The 27759-nt window shown below is 39.5% G+C and overlaps 1 protein-coding gene across 10 annotated transcripts in view; it reads right to left on the bottom strand.

Annotated features, from left to right (window-relative positions):
* Positions 1–27759, bottom strand: part of PTK2 (protein tyrosine kinase 2) — a 187770-nt gene that overhangs the window by 101207 nt on the left and 58804 nt on the right. For 8 of the 10 annotated variants that reach the window (XM_077781884.1, XM_077781887.1, XM_021532480.3 and 5 more), the window contains one exon: positions 3531–3757. In XM_077781884.1, the coding sequence (XP_077638010.1) occupies positions 3531–3725 (195 nt within the window). In that variant the 5' untranslated portion in view covers positions 3726–3757. Of the gene's footprint in view, positions 1–3530; positions 3758–25877; positions 25978–27759 lie in introns of those variants that run through there. The other 2 variants (XM_077781881.1, XM_077781865.1) reach the window with 2 other exon arrangements.

Raw genomic sequence — 27759 nt, 5'->3', positions numbered from 1 at the left:
GTTTTAAAAAAGGTGTAATCAATGCAAGCTCAGCACCTCTGTGGTGTAAAAGTAAACTGCACAGATCTGCACTTCACCAAAAGTCACCTGTAAGGACTCACACAAGGTTTCCCAATGCCTTTTTTCTAAAAATTCCAGATCTCCTCTACCCACTCAATCTGCTACATACATTGCAGTTTTTTTTTTTTTCTTTTTCTTTTTCCTTAATTATGATTACAATTGTGCTTCAACCACATCTGAAAACAGAGGTGATTTTCTCCTAAGTGCTGATCAAGACCCAGTGGCAGTGTTTACTTTCAGGGTGCACTTGAGACCAAAAAATTCCATCTCCGCAACACCCACCTCCTCACATGCCACACCTGAGGCTGTGAGCAGGGCAGAGAATGCCCTGCATTCTCTCCAAGCCCGGAGCCTGGAAATCTCTTTATGCACAAGCACCTAGACACCACATCCAAACAAGCCATACCAAGATAAACAAGGAAGATAAACAACTTTTCTTCCCCTGGCAAATGCTTGGCTGTGTCTACATACACATTCACAGGAGGAGACTACTGTTTGCACATTCATAAAAGCCTTTTCTTTCTTTTGGAAATGAAATATGTCTTTAGTGTAACACCAAAGAAAAAGAGGGTAATGAAAGCATGCCAGTTCTTTGAAATCCAAGCATGCACTTCCCAGAATTGAGAAGCTGCTCTTGCATCCACAGCAGAGCACAGCCTTCATCCTTCTGAAGAAACAGCAGTCTTTGAGGGACTAAATCCATCCAGAATAAGCAGAGCTCCACAGCCCAAAGCTCTCCTCAAAGCAAAGCCTAGGTGTAGCCACACTGTTGTCTTGGTGAAAGATATTTTAAGATGAACAGCAAGGAAATCACAGTCCAGCCTTTTAAGGGACTCCTACAGAAAGCTCATTCCTGTTCATATGAGATTAACCATTTGAGTTTTAATGAGAAGTGTTTCTTTCTGTAACCAAGCAATTTTGCAGAAGTATACAGCTAACACTGTTTCTACTCTATGGTCTAGGATATAATTTTTTTTCCTCCTTTTTTTTCTTGAGAGGAAAAGACTTTTTTGTTGCTGCTTTGACTGTCAAATACATCCTTCATTCACAAAGGCAAATCACACTTTGTTAGAAACAGAAGATGTCAGGAGCCACAAATCAGGAAAGAAAATTCCAACTTTTACTTTCCCTGGGTACATTCCATAAAGTCCTTTGGCTTTAGCAGCAGAAACACCTTTAATTGGCTCATGTGGAGATTTCAGACCAAGTCTGACTTCTAACACTGGAAATGTATCCCAAATAGTGAAAATATTCCCCAACTATCACCCCAGCAGCTGTGCTAAGCAAGGAGTAGTCTTGGAAGACCTTATTTCTTTCCCTTTTAATTACAGAACTGTCTCAAAGACATTCACCTTTGAATATTCCTTCAGAGCTCCCCAGAAACAAACCCAGCTCCAGTCTCCTCCCTCAGGCTGTAATTCAGAAGAAATGGCAGACATCTCCTCCACAAAAGGAGGCATAAAAACCTTACAGGCTATTTTAATCTTAAATTATTCAGCTTGGTCGAACAGCAGTCATTCCAATGGAATGTAGGCTTGTACTCCAACAAGGGTTTACTGTTTCTAAAATAAATGTCATGGTAATACATCAGTGCTAGACCTTTACTACCTGCACATTCACATTCAACAGTCACTGTCCCAGTTGAACAAAATAACAAAAGAAGGACATTTGCTAAAATAAGGAAGTTTAACAGCTACCCATCAGAACAATACAAAAATCCCATTCTTTTTGGAAACATCCATCCAATTACAAGTGCATGTAAAATTAAAAATTAAGGCAAGCATCAAGTAACTGCTACATGCCTGTTCTTTTGATCCTGCTTTTATAAAAAAATGGCATATTCTTGTTTAAAAAATGATGCAAAACTGCCAACTGAACTCTGCAGTGAATTGCTTAGCAACTCCAAGTTTTGCATCCTTAAAGCCCATAACCACAGGTATTCCTGAGCTGGAAAAGAAATAGCTTTAATCTCTGCTTTTGTTTTCCAAGGTTTTACATACTTCTCTGGAAAGACAGTCTCCATTTCAAGTACCACATTAAGAGCCCTGGACATTTATCCACAGGAGAGGTTTGCAAGGTTAAAAACAGTACTGAGACATAGTTTTCCTGTTCTTGTACCAAGTAATGCACATTATGAAACAAATTGATCAGATTAGAGATAGCAAACCATTAATGCTTAAGTCAAGGAGTAAAAATATTTCAAGTGGCACCCAAAAAAATTTTACTTCATGTAAAAAAATGTGTGCAATTGATGATAATGATTTCTGTTGTTAAACCTCTGATCTGTCCACTCATCACATGATCCCCAAACACAGAGAGGAGCTTAGTGAATTGACAAGTGACAGATTTTCTAATCATCACCGATGAAAATCCCTGGATTTCACAGGTCTGTGCTCAAGATCACAAGACCTCCTCCACTGAGAATGCTCTTGAGCCTTTGCACATGCAGCCATGCTAGGAAATAAACACTGAGAAAGGGAGATAAACATTCAAAACTCTTCATGTTATTTTATTAATTTCATTTTCTCTTGTACAAAGAAAACTTAATAGAGGACAGAAGGAGCAAACAAGTCTCTTTCACTCCATGACAACTCTCTCTCCAGCAGAATCACATCTTTGCAGTGGAATTTGAAAAACTGTTGGAAGGAAGGAGCAGATGGGGACCTGCTTCCACAGCAAGTACCTCACAGCAGAGAACAACCCCACACACCACCTACCACCCTGCAAGATTCTGCTCTTGAAGAATAATTACAAAACAAGCAAACCACAAAAGCATCTGACACGTTAAACTGGGCTTAGTTACACTTTAGATACCACAATACCTCAAAAATTTAAAGGACAAATGCAGAAAAGGTAAGATCTCAGCATTAGAGAGGATGTAAGTGCACAATAAAGTATTTTCATGCATATATAACATTTCCACAGAACTCTAAGATTACAGATATTTATTCTTTAAAAAGTCAAAACCTTTGGGTTTTTCCCATAGATGAACTGAAGGACAATATTGTAAAAACACAAGCAGCAGGTGACTTGCAGGGGGAGAGGATGGACAAACAGACTGTCGGGGAGAAAAAAGGGCCTCCTCAGAGCTCCATTTTCCCCTCTACAGGGGAATAAATTTCCAAACAGTATTTCTTTCCCTAAGTGATGTACACATTATATTTAAACATTTTAAGCACATGAATATACACATCTTACAAGTAAACACATTAATTTCTTATTATTTCTTTAAAACATGCAAAATGTCATTTAATGTCACTTTCATCCCAGCTCTCATTCCTCCCTTGAGGTGTCACACAGGTTGGTACCACTTAAAAGTTCCTGAATTTACTCAAAATATACAACAGGTCAAGATTCTTTTAAAATAAACCACAAAACTTTTGTGTTGGTTTGCCTCCAGATTTTTACCTCCCATTTTGAAGATAACACTTAACCAAAGGATGGCATAAGAACGCTAAAAAGGGACTTACTCGGACATCAGTAGCATCTCCATGCCGGATAATGCTGGCCCATGTGGTCGGTTCACTGCTGTTTTCAAAGTAGTGGAAAACCTTCAGGACTCGTTCCATGGCCCCTGGGGAACGCTCCATCCCAGTACTGAGGTGAGTCTTTGCACCTGAACTTGGGGTGTGATTCAAGTTTGGGTCAAGGTAAGCTGCTGCCATGGTTTTGCTAGATGCTAGGTATCTGTCATATTCTAGGGAAAGGAAAACAAGAAAGAAATTAATTTTAGTTGTGCATGAATCTTCTACTTCTTCATAACAAAGCGTTTACCAGAAAATCATGGAGATTCACTTCCTTTTCTGGAAAGCAACTAAAATATTTATGTATCTACAAACATAAAAACTTACCCAGATGACTACCAGAGAAACTGCAAGCCCCTTGGAGCAAGTGATTGAACTTGAACACCAGAATTATTTACAGAGTGGTATCTTTAGCAAAACCTCTTCCATGTGTTTCTCAGTGGCTTAACCCAGGTCCTTGACAAAGCCTTCAACACCAAATACCAGCTTTCAGTTCAAACAGTTTTCATCCCTACAATCTGCCAAGTCTGGTCTTACAACAAACCTCTGAAGAAGCATAAGGAAACCCCAGCACTGAACCGGAGGCTCTCCACTAAGAAGCCACACACCAGCACCAGGCTCTCCTATTTCAATGCTTAAACAACGAAAACATCACTCCTTTTGTGCTAGTTTGCAATCAGTGGGACACAAAATCATCCAGATCAAAGTTCATTATTCAGTGAGGAACCATTAAGAACACAGCTATCCCTCCTCTCAGCAATTCCTGAACAAGTGGCTAAGTTTTATCTTCCACCAGCCTGATTTCAAAGTCTGATTGCAAAGTGGTATGAGTCTGCATGTCAAAGGAGAAAGAAGAAAATTGCCTCTTGGCTACTGCTCCTAATTAGTCAGCCACAAGCAGATGGTGTCTGTGAAATCAATGCAATCCAAGAGAAAAAGAGCAAAGAGCACCTCCTCCCTGCCTGCCAGTCTAGAGCATCATTCCAGTCTGCTGGCTGCAGAGAGCAAAGCACTGCAGGACTCTGCTCCAGGCCTTGGACAAGTGCACAGAGCTTTCCCTACCTCTTCCTCACAGCAAGCAGCCAGTAGGGAGGCAGTTTTGAAAATGTGAAGTTAAAAATAAACTAAACTTGATCTTTTTGGCATAGTGCTCTGAACTACTTTCCTGGTAGTAAACTGAACGCTTGAGCCCTGGTTTACTTCACTGAGAGGCACAAGAGAGACCCCTGCTTCCAGCTGAGCTCCTGCAATGCCTGGCTGCCCCTCAGAGCTTCAGCCATCGCCCTGCCACCTGCCGTGGTGCACTGCTGACCCCCCAATACACTGGCTCAGAAAACTATTAGTGGGGGAAAATATCAAAACAAAAACCCAGGTGATTTGGTTTTCAGGACTGGCTTAGTTCCATGCCACGGCTGCCTGAAGCTGCTGAAAAGGAAGAGAAGCAGAAGCAGCAGCGATCAGGGTGAGGGAGAGCATCTCCCCTCCAGCAGCAGCAGTGCTAACACCAGCCAGGCTCAGAACACACCATCAGTTCAGCCAACAGGAATTAGCATCAGCAATATCAAGGCTTGAAATCTTCAGATTGGAGATAACAATTTAGAGGCTAAAACCAGACTGGAAGTCAATCTAATTCAGACCCACCAGATAAAGAAGAAACAGCCCATCTGGACAGGATGTCTTTACCTCATGAATAAATGGCTGAATTACATTAATCCAAGGGAAGGGTAGGAACTTACACTGGACAGACAAAAGGCCTCTCATGTCCTGCCTCAAGGAAGATGGCAAGAGAAGCCAAGGAGAAGCTTCTCCCAACACTCTCCCAGTGTCTGACCTTTGAGAGACTTCTCCCACTCTGTGAAAACTCAAGAAATCACTACAGCTTTATTGTTCCTCTTTTCTGGCCATCAATACAAATGAATTAATCCAATCTTAAGCCCCATTAAGGCCTCTCCTCCTCCTCACCTCTCATGAACAGGCACAGATCTGAAAATGCCAGGAGCCCCTCAGGAACTCTTTGACTTCTCCTCAACAAAGGAGCCCGTGAGCTGTTTTTACACAAACATTGACTTTAAAGTTGAAACAGGCACCAAAATCTCCCCTCTGGCACACTTAACACCAAGACAACAAGACTGTACAAGTTCCAAACTGCAGGACTCCTTTCCTGTAAGGTTAAAATAGCCATTGCTAAACCCCAAAGGTCCGCAGGGTAGGGAGTTTCACCAGGACAACTCAGACAGATGAAGTCCAACTTCCAACTGTTTGGAATGAAATTGCAGTTTTCAGGCCCAGACAAGGCTGCTGCCCTTGTGCAGGATGCTCTGCATCCTTCAGAACAACCCACCCTACCTCAAGGTCACTGGTGAGGCTGCTGAGCTTTATTTAAAGTTTACATAAGCAGACAGCAGGGAGAACTGCTACAACACAAAGCAAAAATGAGTCATTTCTTCACAGAGAACCAAAATAATGCCTGCTTTAGTATTAATTCACCACACTCCATCCACTTAATACACACATTCATCAGGTTTTATGTGGCTGAAGAACAGCTATCAAGGGAGAAAAGCTATCAGGGAAACACCAAACCAAGCATTTGGATGTCTAGCCATAGGCTTAAATATGGACAATCTACACCACTTAGGAGCAGCAAACGGGAAAGCAATACAAGACTGCAACACCTACACACTGAAGTGCTCTTACAAGGTGTCATTCCAATGGACAGGCAAAACACTATTATAATGTTTCCATATTCATCAAAATACAGAATTAGACATCAGACTGACAGTACTGGATACGGGGTCAGTTTTCACAAGGTTATATTCACAGAGGTTTTTCAAAGTAAAGCAACCCCCTCCACAAAATTAGAATGGCAGTCTTCCTTCAGATTTTGATCATCACTGGCTTCTTACAACTTCTTTTAAAAAACCCAACGTTTACTTTATGAAACCAATAAATCTGATAGCTCCAAGTATAGAAGCACATGCCATATCTCTGGTTATGGACCTGTTAACATTCCCATTAAAACCAGCCCCTGGATTTGAGCTTGTAATGTGACTGTAAAACTCTGCCCTAGGCCAAAACTTTGTAAAACACAGCTGCTGTTAAACAACTATTTTACAAGAGCTGTTGGGCTGTTTTATGATACAAAGAAAGCTCAGATAACACCAGGATGCTTATTTGGGCTGTTCTAAATTCAAACCAGATTGGTGTGTAATGCTGCAATTACACATCTCAGTTTAAAATGAGCAGCTTTAATTCTCTTGGTATTACAGGTAGTGTGTGCTACCATGGGCCAGAAACAAACTACAGTCAACTAAAAGAAGGCAGATTTAGATTATATATAAATCAGAAATTCTGGACAGAGCACCCTGGTGTAGTGGAAGAGCTCTTGCTCATGGCAGGGAAGTTGGAACTAGATGGTCTTCAAGGTCCCTCCCAGCCAAAACCATCCCATGATTCTATGACTTAATTCTACTGTATTTTATTGGATCTTGTGGTGTAAAAAGCTAATGGTCTAAAGTGAAGCATGGTCAAATTTCTTTGTATGCAAGGCTCTGTGCCAGCAGCCCTTAGAGCTTCCAAGAGGAAAGACTATTGTTCTCCCAGTGCTTGGACTTCAGTGAAATACGTGTGATTTCGAGAAGTCTTGGAAATGTCAAGGACTATTCCAAGATTGGGGGAGGAGCAAAGCAAACCAGCCCTGGCCTGGTGATACTGAGTGGGTCTGCTGAGATGCTGCAGTTGTTACCAGACTACAATACAAGAGGTATTATTGCTCAGATGGTTTTCTTTACTGTGGTGGGAGTACCTGAAATTTAGGCAAGTTGAATCTGTCTAGAAGTCATTTCCTCTCAATGTGACTCCTCCTGACACATTCCCACTTTTACTGACTATATCAGAAACAAAGTCAGTGTTATGACTTCCAGTAGCACAATCAAGGCTCTAAGTCACGTTTCACTATGAGCTTTGAGTATTCAGAAATTAAATCATTTCCACTAATGAGACAGTCAAAAGTCATTAAAAAATATTTAAATCCATTAACTGCAAATTGGTTAATAAAGTGATAGTAGAGTCATCTCACAAGGAAAATTATTTCAATACAAATAATGTCTTCAACATCAGCAGTTTGATAATACAAAATAATTTAAAAATAAGCAACACTTTCTCTTATTAGTGTTGGCTGATGGCCAATAATGCAGTGCTAACAAGTTCATGTTACAAGGAACCAAGCTGTAATTATTCTCATTATTCACACTGTGACTCCACGCTGTCCACGTTGTCTGTAGATACCATGAAATCTCATTATTCTTTAACTTCCACATTCTGATCCCCATCTTAGGCCTGAAGGCATCAACATCTATGAGCTAAAGCCCCTTCCAGGTGGCATTTCTGAAAAATAACTTGGTCCATCTAAATTCAAACCTATACAAATCTGAAAGAATCTATTAGAAAAGTTAAGAATCTATAAAGATACAGTAAAAATTCAGAGTTAATTTTGTTCGTGGTCCTGGTGTAATAATCCTGCTGCAGGACTTAAAATACTTTAAAATATTACAATTATTAAAGTAAATAAAAGCCTTTAGATTGCTTGCACCTTTGACAAACAACATTGCTTTACTGGACAGACTGACTGGAAAGCAGCTTTCCAGAGGACCTGGATGTCTTGGTGGACAAGCCAACCATAAGCCAGCAAAGTGTCCCTGCAACCACCAGGCTCCTGGGCTTTGTTACCATCCTGACAAGAGAGATACAGACATTATGGACACAGTCCAATGAAGGACCACAAAAACAGTTCAGGAATTTCAGTGTCTGTCAAACAAGGAAAGGCACACAAAAATGGGATGGTTTGGCCCGGGGAAAAAAAAGCTCAGAGGGTCTTCCAAATGTGTATAAATACCAGTAAAAAAAGAGCCAGACTGCTCCCAGTGGTGCCCAGTGAGGACATGAAGGTACAAAACAGAAATTACCGTTTTAAGTATTAAGAGAGAGTTTTTGCACTACACAGGAGGCTGAACACTGCAACAGGTTACCTAGAGGTTGTGGAATCTCCATCTGTGGATATTCAAATCACAGCTGGACACAGTCATGAGCAACCTGCTGTAGGTTGACCCTGCTCTGAGCAGAGGCAGAGGAGGATAAATCTCCACAGGTGCCTTACTACATCTGAAATTTTGTCATTTGGAGATAAAAACTAAATTAAGGACTTATTTCACACCCTAAAATCATAAATTATCCAGAATATATCTCACATCAGAGAGTAAACAACTCGTGCATTTCAAGCTCAATCCATTTTCACAGCTTGTATTAAATCCTGCTGTAACTCACCTTGCAAATATTAACTTGGCTATCTCAACCTCACAGACAGGAAAGGTGTTAAGTACAATTTTAACTATGATCCCCATGACAAAGCCTGTATTTCTGGGGCCTATGTTTACAATCAGCACATTGCTGACTTTTGGTATTCCATCACCTGATACAAACACATCCACACCACAAAAGAGAAGCAGCAAACCTACCAGGTGTGTAACAAGTCCTTTTTGCATTTCCTTGATGTCAACATCTTGTTACACATTTAAGGATGAAGGGAAAACCATTATGTTTGTGATTTCAAAGTAGGGACGTATGCAGAAAGAAAGGAGAAGGGCTATTTTTTCCTTTTATCATCACTTTAGCCTTCAAAGACATTCAGTAATTTCAGCTGTTTCCATAAGTCACGTTGGAATGTCCCTGTTTGTTCCCTGCTGAGTTTATTTTTTTTGTACTTCTTCTTTCAGCTAATGCTGATGTTCAAAAGCAGAAGAAAAAAGGAGCAATCCTTTGTTCCACTTTACCCTGCCTTTCAGCTATGCTCATTGGTTTTGGTAATATTTGCTATGACTACATCCAAGAAAATATTTATTTATTTATTTCTCTTGCTGCCTCTTTTTAATCTCTTCCTGGTCACTGCTTTCTCCCTACTCCTCCAAATACATGCACTTCTAAGTATTTTATTTGCAGCCAAAAGCATTTATCAAGGCTGTCATGTCAAAGTATAAAGTGAGACACATTAAACAATTTTGAAATCAAGTTCTTAGTACCTATTTTAGCCTAAATCATCTCACCAAGTACTTCACTGTATCAGTATTAAATAGAAAAACAGTACTGGCAATTCCATTTTTTTCCCCTCAGGGAATATTGCCTGAACAGTTACTAAATCTATGTCTCAATACAGTTCAAAGATAATACAGACCAAAGTCAAAACAAGTTTAGCAATACAAATTGCCAATATGGGAACATTTATTTCAATTATAACAATGTTCCAGGAGATGAAATGTTCAAGGGAGCATGAAGGAGGAATTCAGAGACAGCATGAACTACAAACCCACATGAAGAAAAGCAGTATGACAATCCTGGGCCTGTAAATATAAGACAAGTATAACTCACTAGAAGTCAATAATAAAGCTGTAAATAAATGTATCACCTAAATTAAATGAAACAATGGCATATTCACTGTACAGCTGCTATGGACAAAAGCTGCTGAAGAACTCAGAGTGGATTTTGCTGAGTGCCAAAGAAACAGTAGCTGTTACTGGGGTAGCTGCACCTTGGGATGAAGGAACTGAGAAAGTTTCAGGGGCCTGACCAATGGTTTAACGATTGTCCTGTCAAGCAGCAATTTTCCAAATGTCCCAAGATGTACTTGTCTACCCTGCATTCAAAACACCACCCATCCCTCTCACTAAAATCCCACAGGCTTAAGTCCTAATGTACCTTTAAATACCCAGTTTAACCCAATTTTATTGTAACATTACATAATCTGCGCTATCAGCAATTCCCTTTGGAGTTAGCACCGTTTTCTATTTTTAATATTAAAAAATTAAATAGTGAGGAAACATCAGTTGTGTTGGGAATACAAGAAAATCAATGTCTGTACAAGCTTTAATTAGAACACAGTATCCAGTTAGATAGTCGCCTAATTTCTCAACAGCACTCTGAACTTTAACTGTGGTCCCTTGGCACCACTGAAATTCAAATAAACATTAATCTCCCCTTGCATTTTCTGTTGCTTGCTTCTAGCAAGCTCTAGAGAATTAGAGGGGTGCAGTTTTATTTCAAAAGGCACCAGAGAAATGTGCAAGTAACAACTGTGCCATTTTAAAATGAAGATTTAAATTGATTTCTATGTATTTTGAAGCTGCACTACTTGTTGGCAGCAGCTCTTCCTACGAATCTTGAAATAAGAGACTGAAGGAAGCTGTATGAAGTCAAACAATCTTTTCTAACACTCCTGTCTGAAATACTGCTTCAATAGCCCAGCTCTTCTTCCAAACAGCTTTAGAAGCAAACACAAGCAGGGAGAGTTTACTGTCCTTCTAGTACAGTAAAAACTAATGAGAATTGGTGATGATGCAAGTGTGCTTTCCAAAATTAAAAATCAGGAGTGCCTGGAACTCGAGGCAGCTGAGGAGAGCAATGAGGTATCCTGGCATGCACCATCAAGGCTTGACACATTTGGCTTTGGCCACCATTCGATTTTATCTGGGATTTCCTGGTTTTATATTACTGAATGACACCATCCCAGCCTATAATTCAAAATGTTCCAACTATCTTTTAATGTTTAACCCCCTTTAATAATTTAACTGTCAGATAAAAGGCACTTAAATGCTCATGAGGAACAGCATGACAACAGTTTTGCTGCTGCTTGCAGGGCAATGGCCTATTACAAAATTCAATGACCTGCAAAAAGTTTTCCTTAGGCCTATTCTGGCTCAGGCTTTTCAAAGTCAGTAACAGCTTCTGGTATATAGGTAGAAATGAAGAAAAACGTGATTTTTTTACTCTGTACTCTGGCTAAGTTGAGCTAGAAGCAAATAAACATACAATGTATGGATCATTTCAAGATTTTTACTAAAAATAAAACAAAAACCAACAAAACATAATAAAGCCTTAAAAAGGCAATTTAAAAAGCAATTTAAAACACCTCATCCACTCCAAAGAGATTACCAGGGCTTTCTTTAAAGTTCTGGACTCAGCACCAACGATTCCATACTGCTTTGTATCAGAACACAATGTATGGATTCCCCACCAGTGCTCTCATCCCAGCTGGATGCTCCTGACATGCTGTGTAGGGCTGAATCCAAACCCAGGACTCACCACCTCACTGCAGCTGGAATTCTCCCTTGGACATGGTTCCCACACTCTCCAGAAAAATAGGGACTTTGCACTGTGCACTGCACAGCTAATGGGAAGGGCATTCAATGCTTTTGCTCTTTTTAATCCCGATGAATCTGTGAGGTTTCTTGTGGGGTTTTCCAGAGAATGCATCATTGAATCCCTGAATAGAACTATCAACACCAAAAAGCTCTGACAATTGGCATCACCCAAGAAAACACCTTTGGTGTCCATCCAAAGCATTTTTCAGTCCTTTACCTTCAATCTACTAACACAGGGTTACTGAAACCTTCTTGAGTTTAGATTAATTAAAGCATGTCTCATATACCACAGGTCTTGAAGTTTGATATCTATGCTGTACTGAGAAATAAAGAATTCACAATTTTAAGGGAAAGCTCTCAAATAACTCAATTACAATATCAAGTGGGTTCAGAATGTGTGTTTTGGGGGTTTTCTCAACCTGCATAGAGGAGTCAGACAACAGCTTATCAAAGAACTGACATTAGAAAAACTAATTCGTTTTTCCTAGAACCATCTCCAATATGTATGTCTGAAAATTTGGCCTTGCATGAGACACAAATGACCAAAAGGGGTAAAATTTCTGAACTGAGGAAGGTAACAGCAGCAATTAGACCATTCTACTTCCGAGTCACTACTTCCTGAAGTTTGTAAACTTGGGGAAGAAAGCCATTCCAACTGGCCTTAACCAGTCGAAATACATTTAATTTAGGGCTTCCTTCAAGAGACTCCTCTGAAAGTGGAATTTAGTACTTAAAAGGATAAAATATTTGGTCTGTGGTAGAAAAATTAACTGGAACCTGGAAGAGGTGGGTTCAATCCCCTAAAGCAAGACAAGCTTCAGTACAATTAAGCTTCCTCAGCTTTGTCACTTCCAATTGTGGAAGGAATCATGCAGGAACACCACAAGAATAATCAATCACGGTACATGTGGCACTATTTTCATCTCCTCTCCAACCTCCCCTGACAGGAGTCATCCTGGGTCAAAACCTCATCAAGCTTTGCAACACATGAGTCACAAATACAACAAGCCTGTGCCAAAAACGCACATCAGCCTCTTCCACTAAAGCAACTATTTGAGGTGCTCTACCTAGTCCATCTCAATCCACCTGAGATAACCCAGATATTTATTTGTTTCTGGCAGTTATCTGATTTCAAACAACAGGGAGTGGGGTCAGAAATATCAGAACTATCTAATTCAACTGCTACACATTTCAAAACCAGAAGTAAAATTCAGTCTTCAGAGGTTCTGTGACAACCCATCCATGGTGAATTAACACAGACACAAGCACAGACCCAGCAGCACTGAGGTCCCGAACTACCAACATGAGCATATCCTCACCATGGCAGGGGAGCAAAGGAGACAGGGTAACTGGTTTTACATCTTCATGGTAGAGAAATTCAGGCACTGCTGAAGGCATAAAGTCAGCAGGTTTCACTAGCCCCAAAATAATTTACTGCACCTTTTTAGAATCTATTTGATCATGGATAGATATTAAGTAAGAAGCTTATAAAGATGCAACTTACTTTACAGTGCATTTTTCTTCTATTCAATTATTTCCCTGGAAACAATAAATCAATTCCCACCATCACAGTGATGAAACATGCAATTTGTGTGCGACAATCTCACCATTTGCAGCAACAGCAGGTGGTAATAAATTAAGTTGGTGTTACACAAACAAGACACCTCCATAAGCTAACAGCACACACATAGAGATATCAATCCATCCCCCTTCAAGTTTCCATTAGAACATACAGGAATATTAACTGGAGAGGGGGGATGCACTTGAACACATGCTGTTGTTAAATGCTGAATTGACTTGGCCTGAGAACACAATCCAAAAGGATCTGGCAATTAAAACACTTTTGCACATGAGCTTCAGGAAGCAGAGTTCTTTCGTATTTGCAATCTGTGCTCTTAATATGCTTGAATTTATTTTCAAATAAATACTTCACAATAGTTAGACAGAAAGTAGAAGGACAATCTCCTTCAGCAAGGAGTATGTGTGCTTTAGAATGTGTGAAAATATTTCTGCACAAAACCTGAATGTTGTTGTGACAATACACCTTCAACACCACAAACATGCAGCAAGTCAGAGGTACCTAGGTCAGAAGTACCTGGAAACACTTAAAACCCTACACAAACTGATAAAATTATAAAATACTCTAAACAAAGAATACAGTATTTAATCAGTTTACCAATTGTAACCTGAAACCGAGTATTTGGGATCTTTGTGACTTAGAAGAGGTTCTGTTAATGCTTACTAAACGCAAGGGGTGGGTGTCTTCAGCATCACACAAACCACTGCCAGCAGAGAATTATGGATTAAGTTTTTTCTATTTTAGTCCCAAGATTCAACAGAAAAATCAATGGAATTTTCAGAATGTCTTCTGTGCTGTCCAAAAGTCCAAAGAAGCACAACTAAAATAATGAAGGGGTAGAGCAGGAGCCTTGTGAAGGGAACCTTAAAAAGGCAGGACTCCAGATGAGAGCTTGAACAGTATTTGCAAGATCCATGAGGATGGATAAACTGATACTAAATTTTTTCTAAAAATCTCTAATGCAGTGGATATTGAAGAAATATAAGGACAGGCTGTAGACAAAAGTAATGCTTGCAGTCTCCTGAGAGAGTCACAATTAGGAGATGCTGTCCAGAGAGACTGAATCACTGATGGGTTAAATTATTTTTACATTAAGAACATCCATAAAAACTTCACTTTTTGACTCTGTTATTGAAGCTGAGATACAGAATTATGGAATTTTTTAGGTTGGAAGGGAGCTTCAAGATCATCTCATTTCAACCCCTGCCATGGGCAGGAACACCTTCCACTATCCCAGGTTGCTCCAAGCCCCATCCAACTTGGCCTTGGACACTTCCCAGGCCATCCACAGCCTCTCTGAGCAGCCTGTGCCAGGGCCTCACCACCCTCGCAGGGAAGAATGTCTTCCTAATATCTGATCTAAACCTCTTCTCCTTCATATTAAGGTGGTTCTTCCTCATTCTGAAACTCCAGGACCTTGTCCTAAATCCCTCACCAACTCTTGTAGCCCCTCAGGCACTGGAAGGGGCTCCAAGGTCTCCCTGGAGCCTTTTCTTCTCCAGGTTGAACAGCCCCAACTCTCCTGGTCTGTCTCCATAGCCAAGGTGCATCAGCCCCATTATCAACTTAGTGGCCTTCCCTGGACTTGTTCCAAAGGTAAAATATAAGCCTCGGGGCTTCCAAAAAGTTCAGATGAAAATACAGATACGCAGCTTTGGTGGCTTTCCCATAGACTACATTTATCAAGTCAATAGATGCCAGTGCAAGACAATGATGTCCACACATAGAAAAGCCAGAAATCAAGTCAGAAAACTAACAGAAGTCAAATAATGTTTTTGTTCTAGAACAAATCAGAAAAATAAACAATCCTATAAAAAAGGCCCATGTTTAACACATCCAAAAAGCCTACGCTGTATATTCTGATCCTTTAAAGGGTTCATATAATTATGTTTTTAAAAAAACAACAAAAACTAAGAAAACTGAAGATGTCCCATCATTCAGGCCTTATTTTTCAAGATTTTTAAAAAATGTTTTCTTGCACACAGTTTAAGTTCTCATGTATAGTTTAACATCCAAATATCATTAAAGGAATTTGTCTGGTTTCTCAGACATGCCTGTGTTAGAAGCTACGAAACTGATATATGATAATTTCTGAAGAGTGCATTTGTACAGAGGTTTGAGTTAATTTTTCAGAGGCAAGTAAGTTGTCACCAGAGGCTGCTTCACCAACTTAGTAATTTGTTCTTGCTGCTGCCAAAGATGCAGAACTTGCTACCTCTTTCCTCCCTGCCAAGCATTTTCTCATCTACTCTTCCCAACCACGGAGCCCTTGCTTCCCTCTGAGTCCTCCTGCTACTGCTGCTTCAATGACTTTTGAGCTGCTTTTACACACCAAGACAGAATAAATAATTCTGAGCCTACTTTTTTTCTGGTTTTGGTAGGGATTTAGTATTTCTTTGGGTTCACTATCTAAAACTGACACTTCTAAGCCTCTGCTGCTAAACTATTCAATAGCATTTAATGATTTTCAATACCTGGTCAAGAAAGAGGTGAAGAGGAAAGACAAAGGGTGGGCAGAGAAAAGGTAGGAGATGACGAACTAATCCATTGCAATGATTAAAGAAGGCAAAAATTATTTGGTGAAAATACCAGTATTAAAAATTCAAGTGGAATTTATCAATTCTTAGCTGGTACCCAGACAAGTTTGACCAACTAAATGGACAGATGTGAATAAAAAGACCAAGAATCTTTAACAGGGGCAGAAGTTGATGGAATTCTCAGGAACAGGATAGACAAGTAAGGCTTGTTTGCATCTGATACAAGGAAGCTGATGAGCACCTGTAATTTGCACCAAAATCAACAAAACAGCTGATCATTGACTATCATGGCACCATCCACAGGTCTCCAGCCAGGAGGAACTTTTCACAGGTAATGAGGTGCTTCTTTTCCACCAGAAACCAATTGAACACATGACAGAATAAGTAACTACAATGAAATTTAAAGAAAAGGTTACTTTGAGATATGCCTGGTGCAGTCAACAGCAGCATAAGCACAACTAACCTCTAATTATCTCCCATTATTTTGCAAATGTCAAAGTATGGTCTTTAAAGATGCTCGGCATTTGTCAGAATATGATTTCATTACATTTTAATCAGCTGCAGAATATTTCACTGAGCAAGTGAGTTTCATGGCTGACAGGAATTCAACAAGAAAAGCTCACTTAAAACGCAGTTATGTTCTTCTGTCAAAGACAACACCACTCAGAGGAAAATCTGAGACATTAAGAGTTAATACAATTTTCTCTGAAGAAATGAGCTGCAAATGATTTTCACACTCCAGAAGGAAATTAGTTTTCCCACTTTAAGAGGTGAACAGAAGAATACTTTGCTAATACAAAGAAGAGCACAGAACAGCATACTTGATGAGGCTTCATGGTTTACTCTACCCCTTTAGGCAAGATAAATAACTTGAAAAAAAAATAAAGATAAAGCCCCTAAACAAACAGCCCCAAGTCACTATTTTCCACTTACTGCAATGCTACACATTTAAAAAGTTTTAAGAAAGAGCAAATTCTGATTCATTAATGGGCAAAACTAATTCCTTATTTAAGATACCAGTTAAAAGCGACTGAAAACATCCCTGTTCCACCCTTCTTTGTGGAAAATGTATTTTTCACAGCAAGAACTTGAGCTGCACAGACTGTGACACTTAGAGCAGAAGTGAGATAGGCACAGAAAGGGAGAAGCTGTAAGAAAAAACCCTCCAGGAGCAGATGCGGGTAGGTTCTCCCTGCAGCAGCAGCAGCACAGCCCCATTTCCCCACTCACTGCAATGATTCCCTACCAGGCTCGAGGTCACAAAGCTCCACTTCTCCAGGACTTATTCATCAGACTTGAGGTTTCTGGGGCCACCTCGAATTATGGAAGACTTTTCTCAACCAATTCATGCTCAATTTTTTTTTTTGAAACTGGACAACTCAAGATTCTTCATTGTTTTAATTAAAAGAAACTCACAGCATAAAGATTTTGGAGACGTAGACAACTAATACCAAACCTACACACAGCCCTGGTTCAGTTTCTATTTACTTCACTTTTATTATATACAAGGTAATTGATTAAAAATATCTCTTATCCCTCGTCCCTTGGTTATCGCAATTCAGTCAGAGAATTGAAAAGCACAGGACTTGCAACAAGTTAAATTATTTCTCTGGTGTGTCTGCCTTCATTGTTAAGTTCTGTCACCTGCAACATATGATATTAAAAAATTAGCCTAAAATCAGAGTTTTTGCTTTTATAAACTGGACAAATGTCCAGGGGGAAAAAAAAAAAGCTAAATACCTTTTTTCCTCATTTTACCGTATGTAAGACATAAATTTAAAACGGGATTTGTTCTTTCAGAGTCTAATTTAAAAAAGACAATATATTGCTGTACAGCATATATTAAACATACAGATTGATCTTGATGTTTTAAAAGGCACTTAGCGAATGTGTATACCAATAAAAAGGTATTTAAAAAGAAATTCTTTTGGATATAATTTGTTAATTCTTATAGGAATCTTTCAGGAGAGGCTTAAATTCCATGTTTGTTTGTTTCAGTGCAAGAAAATTAAGGTTAAAGGGAGATAACAAATTAGGGTGGGAGTATGACTATGAACATGTTTTGACAGAAAGCTCTGAACTTATAAATCAAGTTATTATAACATTTATATAATCTTCTCTTACATGCTAAACAAAACAGTTTGCAGTGATAAAACAAACAGCACCTCTCTGGTATGAAATGAAAGAGAAAAAAAAGAAAAAAAACCCCACAAAGTAATAATTAAAGCAAAAAAATAAATACTCAATCTAAAAATTCAGGGCCAAATGACACTATACCACCAATATAAAAGAAAATACAGGCCAGAATTAACAAATCCACAACCTAAAGTATTCCAGATCCACTTTTCTTGTTCAGTAGGGCCTTAATTCTGCAAAGCAATGCCCACCCCTATGGATTTCCAGCAGACTGGAATACACAAAAGTGCTGCTGGTGGTGAGTGCTGGAAGAGCTGAGTGCACGTGGATGAGGAAGGAGGAAGCGTTCAGCACCTGAAAGGACCCAGCCCTATAAAATCTGCCCAGTCAGTCACAAAGGACACATTTTATGAGCAACTTTATTGCAGTGCAGGAGGCTGTCCTTGGCAGAACAGAAGGGCACCGCTCACTCCTACTGCCTGATCTGGGAAATACTTCTAGTAGAGAAAAGAAATAAAGCAGCACATTTTTATTCCCATTTACAACAAAACTAGAGCAACATTAGTAATGTGAGTGCAGACTGGATATACAGAGCAAGGAAAGAACTAAAGAGAAGGGAAAATATTCACAAATTTTATGGTAATAACCTATGAAAAGTTATAGATTAACTACTGCTTTGTATGATTATTGTAGGGCTGAAGCATCACGTGTACCACAGACAGAAACAAAACAGAAATTCATGATAATTCCCACACTGGGGAAAGGGAATGACTCTCACTTCCCAAAATGTAGCATTATTCCAAAAAATCACAACCTCTTGTTTATGTTCTACCACTGAACAGGAAAATACTCACTAGATTGAGACATCAGTCACTGATCCACAAAATAAAATTATTATTCTTGGCAGACATAAAAAACTATTTAAAGTTGAGGTTTGTTGCTCTCCCTCTTTATTTTAGATCTCCAAATACTGTGCTCATACTAAACTTTCCTGAATTTCTCAATGCCATGCAGAAGACAGACAGAAGATTTGTGACTGCAAGTTTCAAAGCTGACTTCATTTCTCATTCTTCTGAAGATGCACAAGCTGTTGCAACCACACAAGTAATTTGAGACACCTGAATGTAAAAAACCTTCAGCCAGGATTTTTGACCTCTGTGAACTCATAAATACAGACCGAAGTATGATCCCATCTTAACAGCCACAGTTTCAAGTATGAGAGTTTTTCCCCCATTTTGATGTTTTTTTCTTGTTTCTGAGATATGTATACCCAAGCCCTCCCACTGTGGTTTATTTTACTTTGGCTCGACTGTGATTTTAACATTAAAAAAAAACGAACTAGAGACAAATCTGGATTAAACAGAATTAACTAGCTACCATTGCTTTTCTCTACTGCATAAACATTAATTGTGTTTTAACTTGCCCAGCTTTTCCTACAGAACAGGAATTGTGAGCATGACCTTGCTGTGTGTCCAGGAGTATCCAGGGTGTGCTCGTTCCCGATTTCAGATAATTCCCATTTCCAGCTCATTCTCTCTCCCATCTCCAACAGTGACTGCTCCCTCCCAGAACAGACCAGACACAGAAAAAGCACAAATATTTCCCCTTCAAATTTTAGGAATGAACGATTTCAGAGATTCCAAACTGATTTCAGCAAAAGCAATTAAGGATTTGGATAATTACGAGTAGACTACCTGAAGGATGGTTTATCACAGAAATTATCTGGAAGTCACAGCCACAGCAAGTGCTCCTGTTCCTAATGCAATACCTTGGTTTTCATCAGTGTGGGACACTACTTAAACTGTCCAAATGTATCACAGCCAGAGCTGGGAAGTGAAGTGAGATGTGGCAGGCAAGAGCATTATTCCAAAAGCATTTTTATTGCACCTCTAGACTGACAAAAGATATTTAAATTACATTTAGATGTGCAAATTTAGTACTTCAAACATGAAGTCCAACACTACTGGTCAATACAGGTCACACAGCTTGTTCCAGGAAAACTAAATTAATGCAACCCAAACCAGCAAAAAGTTTATTCAGTATCACATAAAACCAGAATCTATACAAACACCAAAATTACTCTGAAAGGAAGAAAAGTAGTGGATATTTTCCTACTGAAGATCTGATGATGCCTTGTATTCATATATTCAGTTTCTATATCCTGTATCTATAAAACAGTATATAATATACTTTATATTTTATATTAGATATTCTATGAAGTACTATGTGTATGCATTTTAAAAAAATATAAAAGCAAAATATTGAAGGGGCAAATCTTTCATTTCAAGGACAGAACAGGAACAAGGAAGAAATTTTCTAGTGTGAGGGTGGTGAGGCCATGGCACAGGTTGCCCAGAGAAGCTGTGGCTGCCCCATCCCTGGAAGTGTTCCAGGCCAGGCTGGACAGGACTTGGAGCAACCTGGCATAGTGGAAGGTGTCCCTGCCCATGGCTGAGGGGGTTGGAATGAAATGATCTTGGAGATTCCTTCCAACCCAAACCATTCTGGGATTCTATGGCATCCTCCCAACTCTGTTTAAGAAAACCACAGGCAGTAAGTCCTCACAATTACAACCAGAACAAACTTCCCTTAATTTTAGGTTCAGAAACACATGCAGAAAAGTCCACCTTCTGCTAAACCTGGTTAGTTGATAAAATATTAACTTATTGACCTAACAGGGACCACTCTTATGTGCCCATCACACTTCCATGCCAGAGGACACTGATAGGAACAGCTTGGAGTGCAAATCTTCATTTCTTTGCTGCTCTTGTGATAAAGATGACACAGGAATCAGCCCTGACCTGGGAACAGATACACACCTCCCTGTCACCTGAGCAGTGCCTTTTCCCTCTGGGAAGGGGCTGGGATGGATATCTGCAGCACACACATGCTTCTGTTTGACAGGTACAGCCACATACAACCATAAATCAGAGACCTTTTAATTCTGCCAGGATGAGTCAAGACTGCTGCAATCAAACACCTGAATGGACAAAAGCTGCTGTTCAAATACCTGGCAATGCAATTTGTTGCACGGGAATCATTTGTTAGGATCAAACTGAAAAGACTGCTCTACTCCAAAGTATCTTTGTTGCAATTCTTCAGATTATCTTGACCAACCATCATGACACAGCTGAGACAAAACCCCCTTTGAGCTGAACATACTGAGATTTCAGGAACATGACTCCTACTATCTCCCCATACCAGCAAGAACAGATCATTGCTGAGTTGCAAACATATTAGCAGAAAGGTTGTGAGAAGAATTTAAATCCTATTGCCCCTTATCTTCCAAAATCAACTAAGAAGTTACAGAACACACCCAGTTCCTTCCCACTCTCCTTCCCAGAAATAAAGATGTAACAGGACTGCAGACCATTACTCACCCTGCAATAACTTATGATGAAAATGTTCCTTGCTTCAATGACCTCTATATGGATGTTAAAGAAGAAAACTCAAACAGGATGAGAATCCATGACTAAATACTGGCAATTAAGTTATGTAATTTTACTTCATCAAGAGGTATTGTTCAAGTGAGGAAAGTCTGGTTTTAGTTTTAGTTCTACAGCACAACCAAGTGAAGTAAAAAGTTGAGCTTTGAGTCTCAAAATGCCACTCTTCAGTTCATTACCCTCATCCCCTGCTGATGTGACCCTGCACAGGACATCACTGCAGCTGCTGTGAGCCTCTACCCCAAATCACAGCACAACTGAAGCACAAACTGATTTTACTCCTGTATTTAGTCAAGATGAGGAGACTTGGGCCATGGAAAAAGCTGTTTGTCCTTAGACATTTCATTGGTAAAGCAAGGGACAACACTTCACTTGCAGATTCCAACTTAAATAGTAAGTACAAACCCCTAGTGCTTGCTGTTATGGATCTGAAATCATTGGCAGGAGAAACACTACTTCAGAAAGCAGTGACAGTGCCTGGGGAGAGAATTAAGCAATCTCCATTCTGGCAAAGTAACAAACCTCAGTTATCAAATCAATAAATGAAAAAAGGGCGTTTGTTTACAGGTTATTTTCAATAAAATGACTCAGCAGGATTGAATACACACAGAAATACTTTTTTTAATATCTATGCTAAGCTACATTAAATAACAGAAGAGGGCAATCCTACCCTCTTTCCATGTCAATACATACAGAATCACCTAGTGCTGGGCAACCACCAGCTACCTCAGCAACCTCTCAATTACCTCCACACCTCAGTAAACCCTGTCCTTGACAACCCATCAGGGAAAACTGCCACTGGCACCTCTCAACACTGATTCAACAGGAGATACTGCAGGGATCTCATTGCTTTTGCATGATGATGAAATCTTCATGAATGATACAATATTTCTGTAACCTATTCTAATCAAATACATTTATGATGTCCTGTACTTAAGCTTCTGTTAATTTAATAGTTACAAAGATATTTTCTTATCTCTGGCTTTGTTTGTTGTGCTGGGTTATAGAATTCAACAGCTTCTACAGGTTTCCCTACTGTATTGCTACAGTGTATATTAATCTGCAATGTCTCCAGTTTTTAATAATTCCATGAACAAATCCATAACAGGTCATGAATTCAGGAATACTAGTGAGAGATTTTTTCCCAGACAATTAATGAAAAATACATACTCTTTACTGGCACATCAACATTTCTACAAGATATGAATTTACAACTATTCTATTTCAGCAACACTACATCAAGTGAAGGACCAAGACAACCTAATACATTTCTTACAAATGTAACACCAGTCACAAAAGCTCATTTCAGTACCACAGTCCTACCAATAAAAGCTTCTAAAAGAGACACTGCCCAATGAACTGCATTTGCTAAAAACACAAAAACAGGTAAGAGATCATTTTTGGTATCTAAATGTTGAAATACTGCAAGTGTTGTCAGGCCAGCTGGGCAAACCAAATTATGCAAATGTCTGTAGGTGTATTTTACATACAGAAAATAAAAATACACAAACACACAATTGGAGTTCTGATAAAGAAATTTCAAATATAAACTGAATAAGAAAGCAATTAGGGCTATAAACTCCTGGTTAACTTTTCTGCTTAATGCATCATTTCCAACAATGAAAGAGTCACTTGGGTGCCAGCTTCCACACTTTGCTCTTATAGGTTTGTTTTCCAATGTTTCTTTAAAAGGATATTTCAAACATTTTATTTTCCTTACTGAAGTTTTAGGGTTTTTTTCAGGCAGCTCAGAATTTAATTCCAAGCTGGTTCACTGGCTCATTACCAGGTGCTACAACTGATAAGATCACACATCTCCATTACCCAGGGAACGGCCAAATGCTCCCCCAGCCCTTAAAACAATCACTTTCCTTTCTTGTGAAAATATCTCAAGCTCCATCTTCCATTCCAGTCGTCTTTGAATACGGAACAATCACCCCAGTGGGAATGCAGCAGACTCCCTGAGCTGCACAGCTCCTTTATTTTTAAGAATATTGAGCTACCACACGCTGTGCTGTAACACTGAAGGGGAGAACCCGCCCCTTTGCTTTTCCAGATTATCTTCCACCTTTAAATATATACAGGCATATCAGGAATATGATACTCTGAGCAATCCAGTCTAGTGGAAGGTGCCCCTGTCCATGGCAGGGGAGCTGGAACTAGACAGATATTTAAGGTCCCTTCCAGCCCAAACCATTCTGTAATTCTATTAACTTTCTGCCTTTGAAAATTAGTGGTTTGATGAGATAAACGTTATTTTTCTTCTTTCTACAAAAACCTCCCAAAAAAAAAAAACAGGAATTGAAGAGATGCTTTGCATGGTTTGCAATCTCACAGCTCTAGAAGCTACAAAGTTATTACTAAGTTTAACAAAAGTTTAGGCAAGATCACCATTCAAAGGAAATGGCCAATGTAGCAAATGTAGCAAGTCAACAACAGATTGTCAAATGACAGACCAGACTTCTCCTAGTTGTTTTCCCCTCAGACACCAAGGGAAAAGCACCTAATGTCACTCCTAAACTACACCTATAGAGCAAAGAAAAAATGCAAGAGCAGGTGCTGACCTCCAATCACTCCAACTGAAGCTCACTGAGAAGATGCAGCAGAACACTCATACAAACAGAATGGCTTTTTTCCATTCTATACACAAGAACAATTATATTTCCATGTTACATATACAATGTCTGTATGTCAAAGAAGCAGAGCATCTTGCTTTAGAGATTATTTACCTGCCTATAACCTTCATAGTATCAGCAGCTTGCCTTATTCCATTTTCTATGGCCACCTACCACCTAAAAACCTAAGGGCCTGGTGGATTGAAAGTTGTCACTCTGTCAGCAAAACAGCAGAGATTTATGACATCGAGATGAAGGAGGAACAGCTCTGATCTCTTCTCTTATGCATCCAACAATCCTGCTTATATTCAACACATGACCAGCAGGTCCCATCTGAACACACCCCCTCGATCAGCAGGGCTCACCAAAAAACAAACCCACAACATTTAACTTGGAAATGCTTCTCTCTTTAAAAAAAGACTGCAACATTTGCAATAGAGCAAAACTCTTTCTCAGCAGATTAAATACATTTCACAACACAGTTTAAAATTTTTTATATTTATTCTAATGAAGACCAGGTTTTTAACTGAATTTGGCTTAATTGTTTTAAGCCAGTATAGACTTTCCATGTTCACTTGAATGGCTGAGTTCAAGGACTGTGATCACCCTGCAGTTACAATTCACATGGCACATTGAATTACATCAATTAATTGTTCATAAATGACTAAACAGAGCTCCTCTGGAAGATATTCAAGAAACTTCCTCCTCCTTGGGGTGGATAATTCACAGACCTATAGCAGAGCCGCCCAACTACCCCTGACTGTCACGTTTACACTGTTTTCACCCAGTTATTGTGCAAGGTTAAAATGGCAGGAATTCACAGGAAAAACAAGAAAAAAGTTCACCAGCAAAAGAATCTAGGTCGAAGTGTAATACATTATACTATTAATGATTTTAACAAATTTCAGAGATGTTAGTGAAAAGCCTTTAATGATCCATGACTACTTGCTAGTCTGCTGTTACAGGCAGAAATGGAACACCCCTGAATAATACCAGCACAAAGTTTCAGCACTTAGCTGGGAAAGGAGTGGGGACAGCTCAGGAATCAAGACACCCACTTCAAATCCCCCGAAGTTATAAATGAGCTTGAGGATGATTAGTCCACAAGACCTGACATCAAATTACTTAATGAGAGGGAGGAAGCAGCCAAAAATGTCTTACTCCTATCCTGACTAAAGTAATACAGACTTACTGAGAATAAATATGCCAGCAATGAAGTACACACTTTCTCTTCATTCACCCATCAGAACACCCATATCTGGAGTGTGCAGATCATGACTAAATTATTCAATTCAGTAACACTACTTAGATTAGATTTAGATGTGGAGAGGAGGCAAAAGAACAACACAGATTTACACAAATACTTTCTAAAGGAAGCAAATATCTTATTCTCTGTAGCAGTCCTACAGACAGAGCCACAGAATTGGCTGCAATTAGGTCATCCCACGCTATCGCTAAGAAGATTTGACGATTTCAGATTTAAGAACGCTAAAAAAACGTGTGTATGAACACAGACTCACTGAAATATTTCAAAGCCTTTTCAAAGAACAAACATTTGCTGAGATCACACCTGGTACAATGAAAGCTCAATCTGCCCCATTCAAAAGAGCACAGAGCACTTAGAAAGAAGTTATGGATAATAAACATACACATCAAGATCCCATTTTTAAGACATTATGAAATACTTAAAAGTTTTATCAGTTTTTGCTGCACGTAACCTGACACTTTAACAGAAAAACCTAAGAAGCAGAATAAAGACATCAGAACTAAATGGTTCTCTCATTAATATATTACCTTTCTTGGACTGCAGATATCTCACAGCCCTTATCAAAGTAGGCCAGATCCGTCTCATTTCCCTAAGGTTAAGCCGGTGAACAGTACACAAAGTAATCATCGACTAAAGCATGGCCACCATTCAATGACAAATATAGCTCAAGCTATTTCTCATCTGTCCTATTTTTTTGGGAGGCTGTGATGAAGCTTTTTCTAGAAATCATCACAACTGGCAGCTGTGAAGATCCTGGTGCCTTTGTCCTCTTATGCAACCCCTGGTGTCCCCTTCTCCCCCCCACAGGAATAACAAGAGATTACAAGGGCTGCTCTCCATATTTGGGGCAGAGGGGATGGACAAGCAATCTCCCCTGAAGTTATGTTCTGAGAACACAGGCGACCAGAGGAAGAGGTGGGATCATTTTTCATTCATTTCAGTTGCTGGAATGGGTGGGGGGGGGGGAATCAATACCTTTTACCATGGCCCAATGCAGCCATCCCCAGCCCTGCTGGGGCATCCTCTGGGACCCGAGTAGGGGGGAGAAATTGATACTTCAATACTAACCAGCCTGAACAGCAGATGGCAAAAGCTTGCTTTTGCTTTCATAAGATTCTTTTTCTCTACTTTTTAAAGTTAGTTTCTGGGAGGTACCTTCATCCTGACCCCACAACAGTCCAAGGAGATGAATCCAAATTTCATCTAATACTTGTGTTATCCAATTTATGACACACAGATCTGGCATTGTTGTTACCCCTTCACGGTAAACAAGTTTTACTAAAAGCAAAGGACACTCAACTCTATTAGCTTTACTTCCCGCTACCGTTACTCATTGTTTACTAAATATCATTCCCTAGTGAGCTGACAGGTTCTGCACTTCATGAAACCAGGGTGTGGTGTTCCAACTTCCCTCATTTCTAAGTCGTTTCTACTCTATGTGTTATAGTAAATCAATGTGTGGCAGGGACTAGTTTAGCCTGAATATTTCTGAAAGGTACAGAAAGCAGGCAAGACAAAGACAGTGTTAAATGCTTCTTCGTGTGTCCTCCTAATCACTAGACAATAAAAACTGTAAGTAAATTTAATTCTTTTTCAAGACAACCTATCAGCAGCTATGCCTATCAAATCCTTAGCTCGGATAAGTTTGCCCTGTACTTCTGAAGTAACTGGCTGTCCGTGATCCAAGATTACAGTGACGCAATACTTCACTGCCAGCTTCTCTTCCAAAAAAGAAAGTACATTGAAATGAAAGCAAGCAAGAGGAAGGTTATGCTTACAACCAGCAACATTCAACTTTTTACAGTTGTTTTCCATCTAAGGAAGATTTGATTCTTTGGCTACTAACAGAATTTCGACCTTAATCCCTGTACACCCATATCCACAACTCCAGTATACAAATAACGTCCAGATGATAATACAACAAATATTAAAGCCTTGGGGTGCAAACTAAGATTATCACGTGAATTACTTTCTGTGTCCATCTAACTATTGTTAAGCATCAATTTCAAGTCCAACCCTCTCATTGTAATAAATTCACGCTCTCTGGCTACTTACTGTCTCAGTTTGGGGGTGGATAATAGGGGTGCCAAATTCGGAGACATCAAGTAAAAAAAAAGATTTAAGTCTTCCACTGCAAACGCTCCCTACGATCAGGATCAGACACTTAAAAAGTACTTCTTCTAAAACGTGAGTGAAAGCAGAATCACCCTCGCAGCGGCTTCAAACATACAAAGATCACAAACAAAGACGTCAGATCCTCACATCAGTGCAAGTACAAACCAAACAGCTCAAGCGCTCTTTTCATTTCAAATCATTCTTAAAGGCAGAGAATGAGAGAGAGAGAGAGAGAGAAAAACAATCCCGAAGCATCCTAGCTGTCAGGTGAAGCAGCTCCTGCAGAGGGGCAGC

Source organism: Lonchura striata, chromosome 1 (assembly GCF_046129695.1).
Source record: "Lonchura striata isolate bLonStr1 chromosome 1, bLonStr1.mat, whole genome shotgun sequence".
Lineage (NCBI taxonomy): Eukaryota > Metazoa > Chordata > Aves > Passeriformes > Estrildidae > Lonchura > Lonchura striata.
The sequence above is the reverse complement of the archived record's forward strand: the minus strand, read 5'-3'. Positions and strand labels throughout refer to the sequence as shown.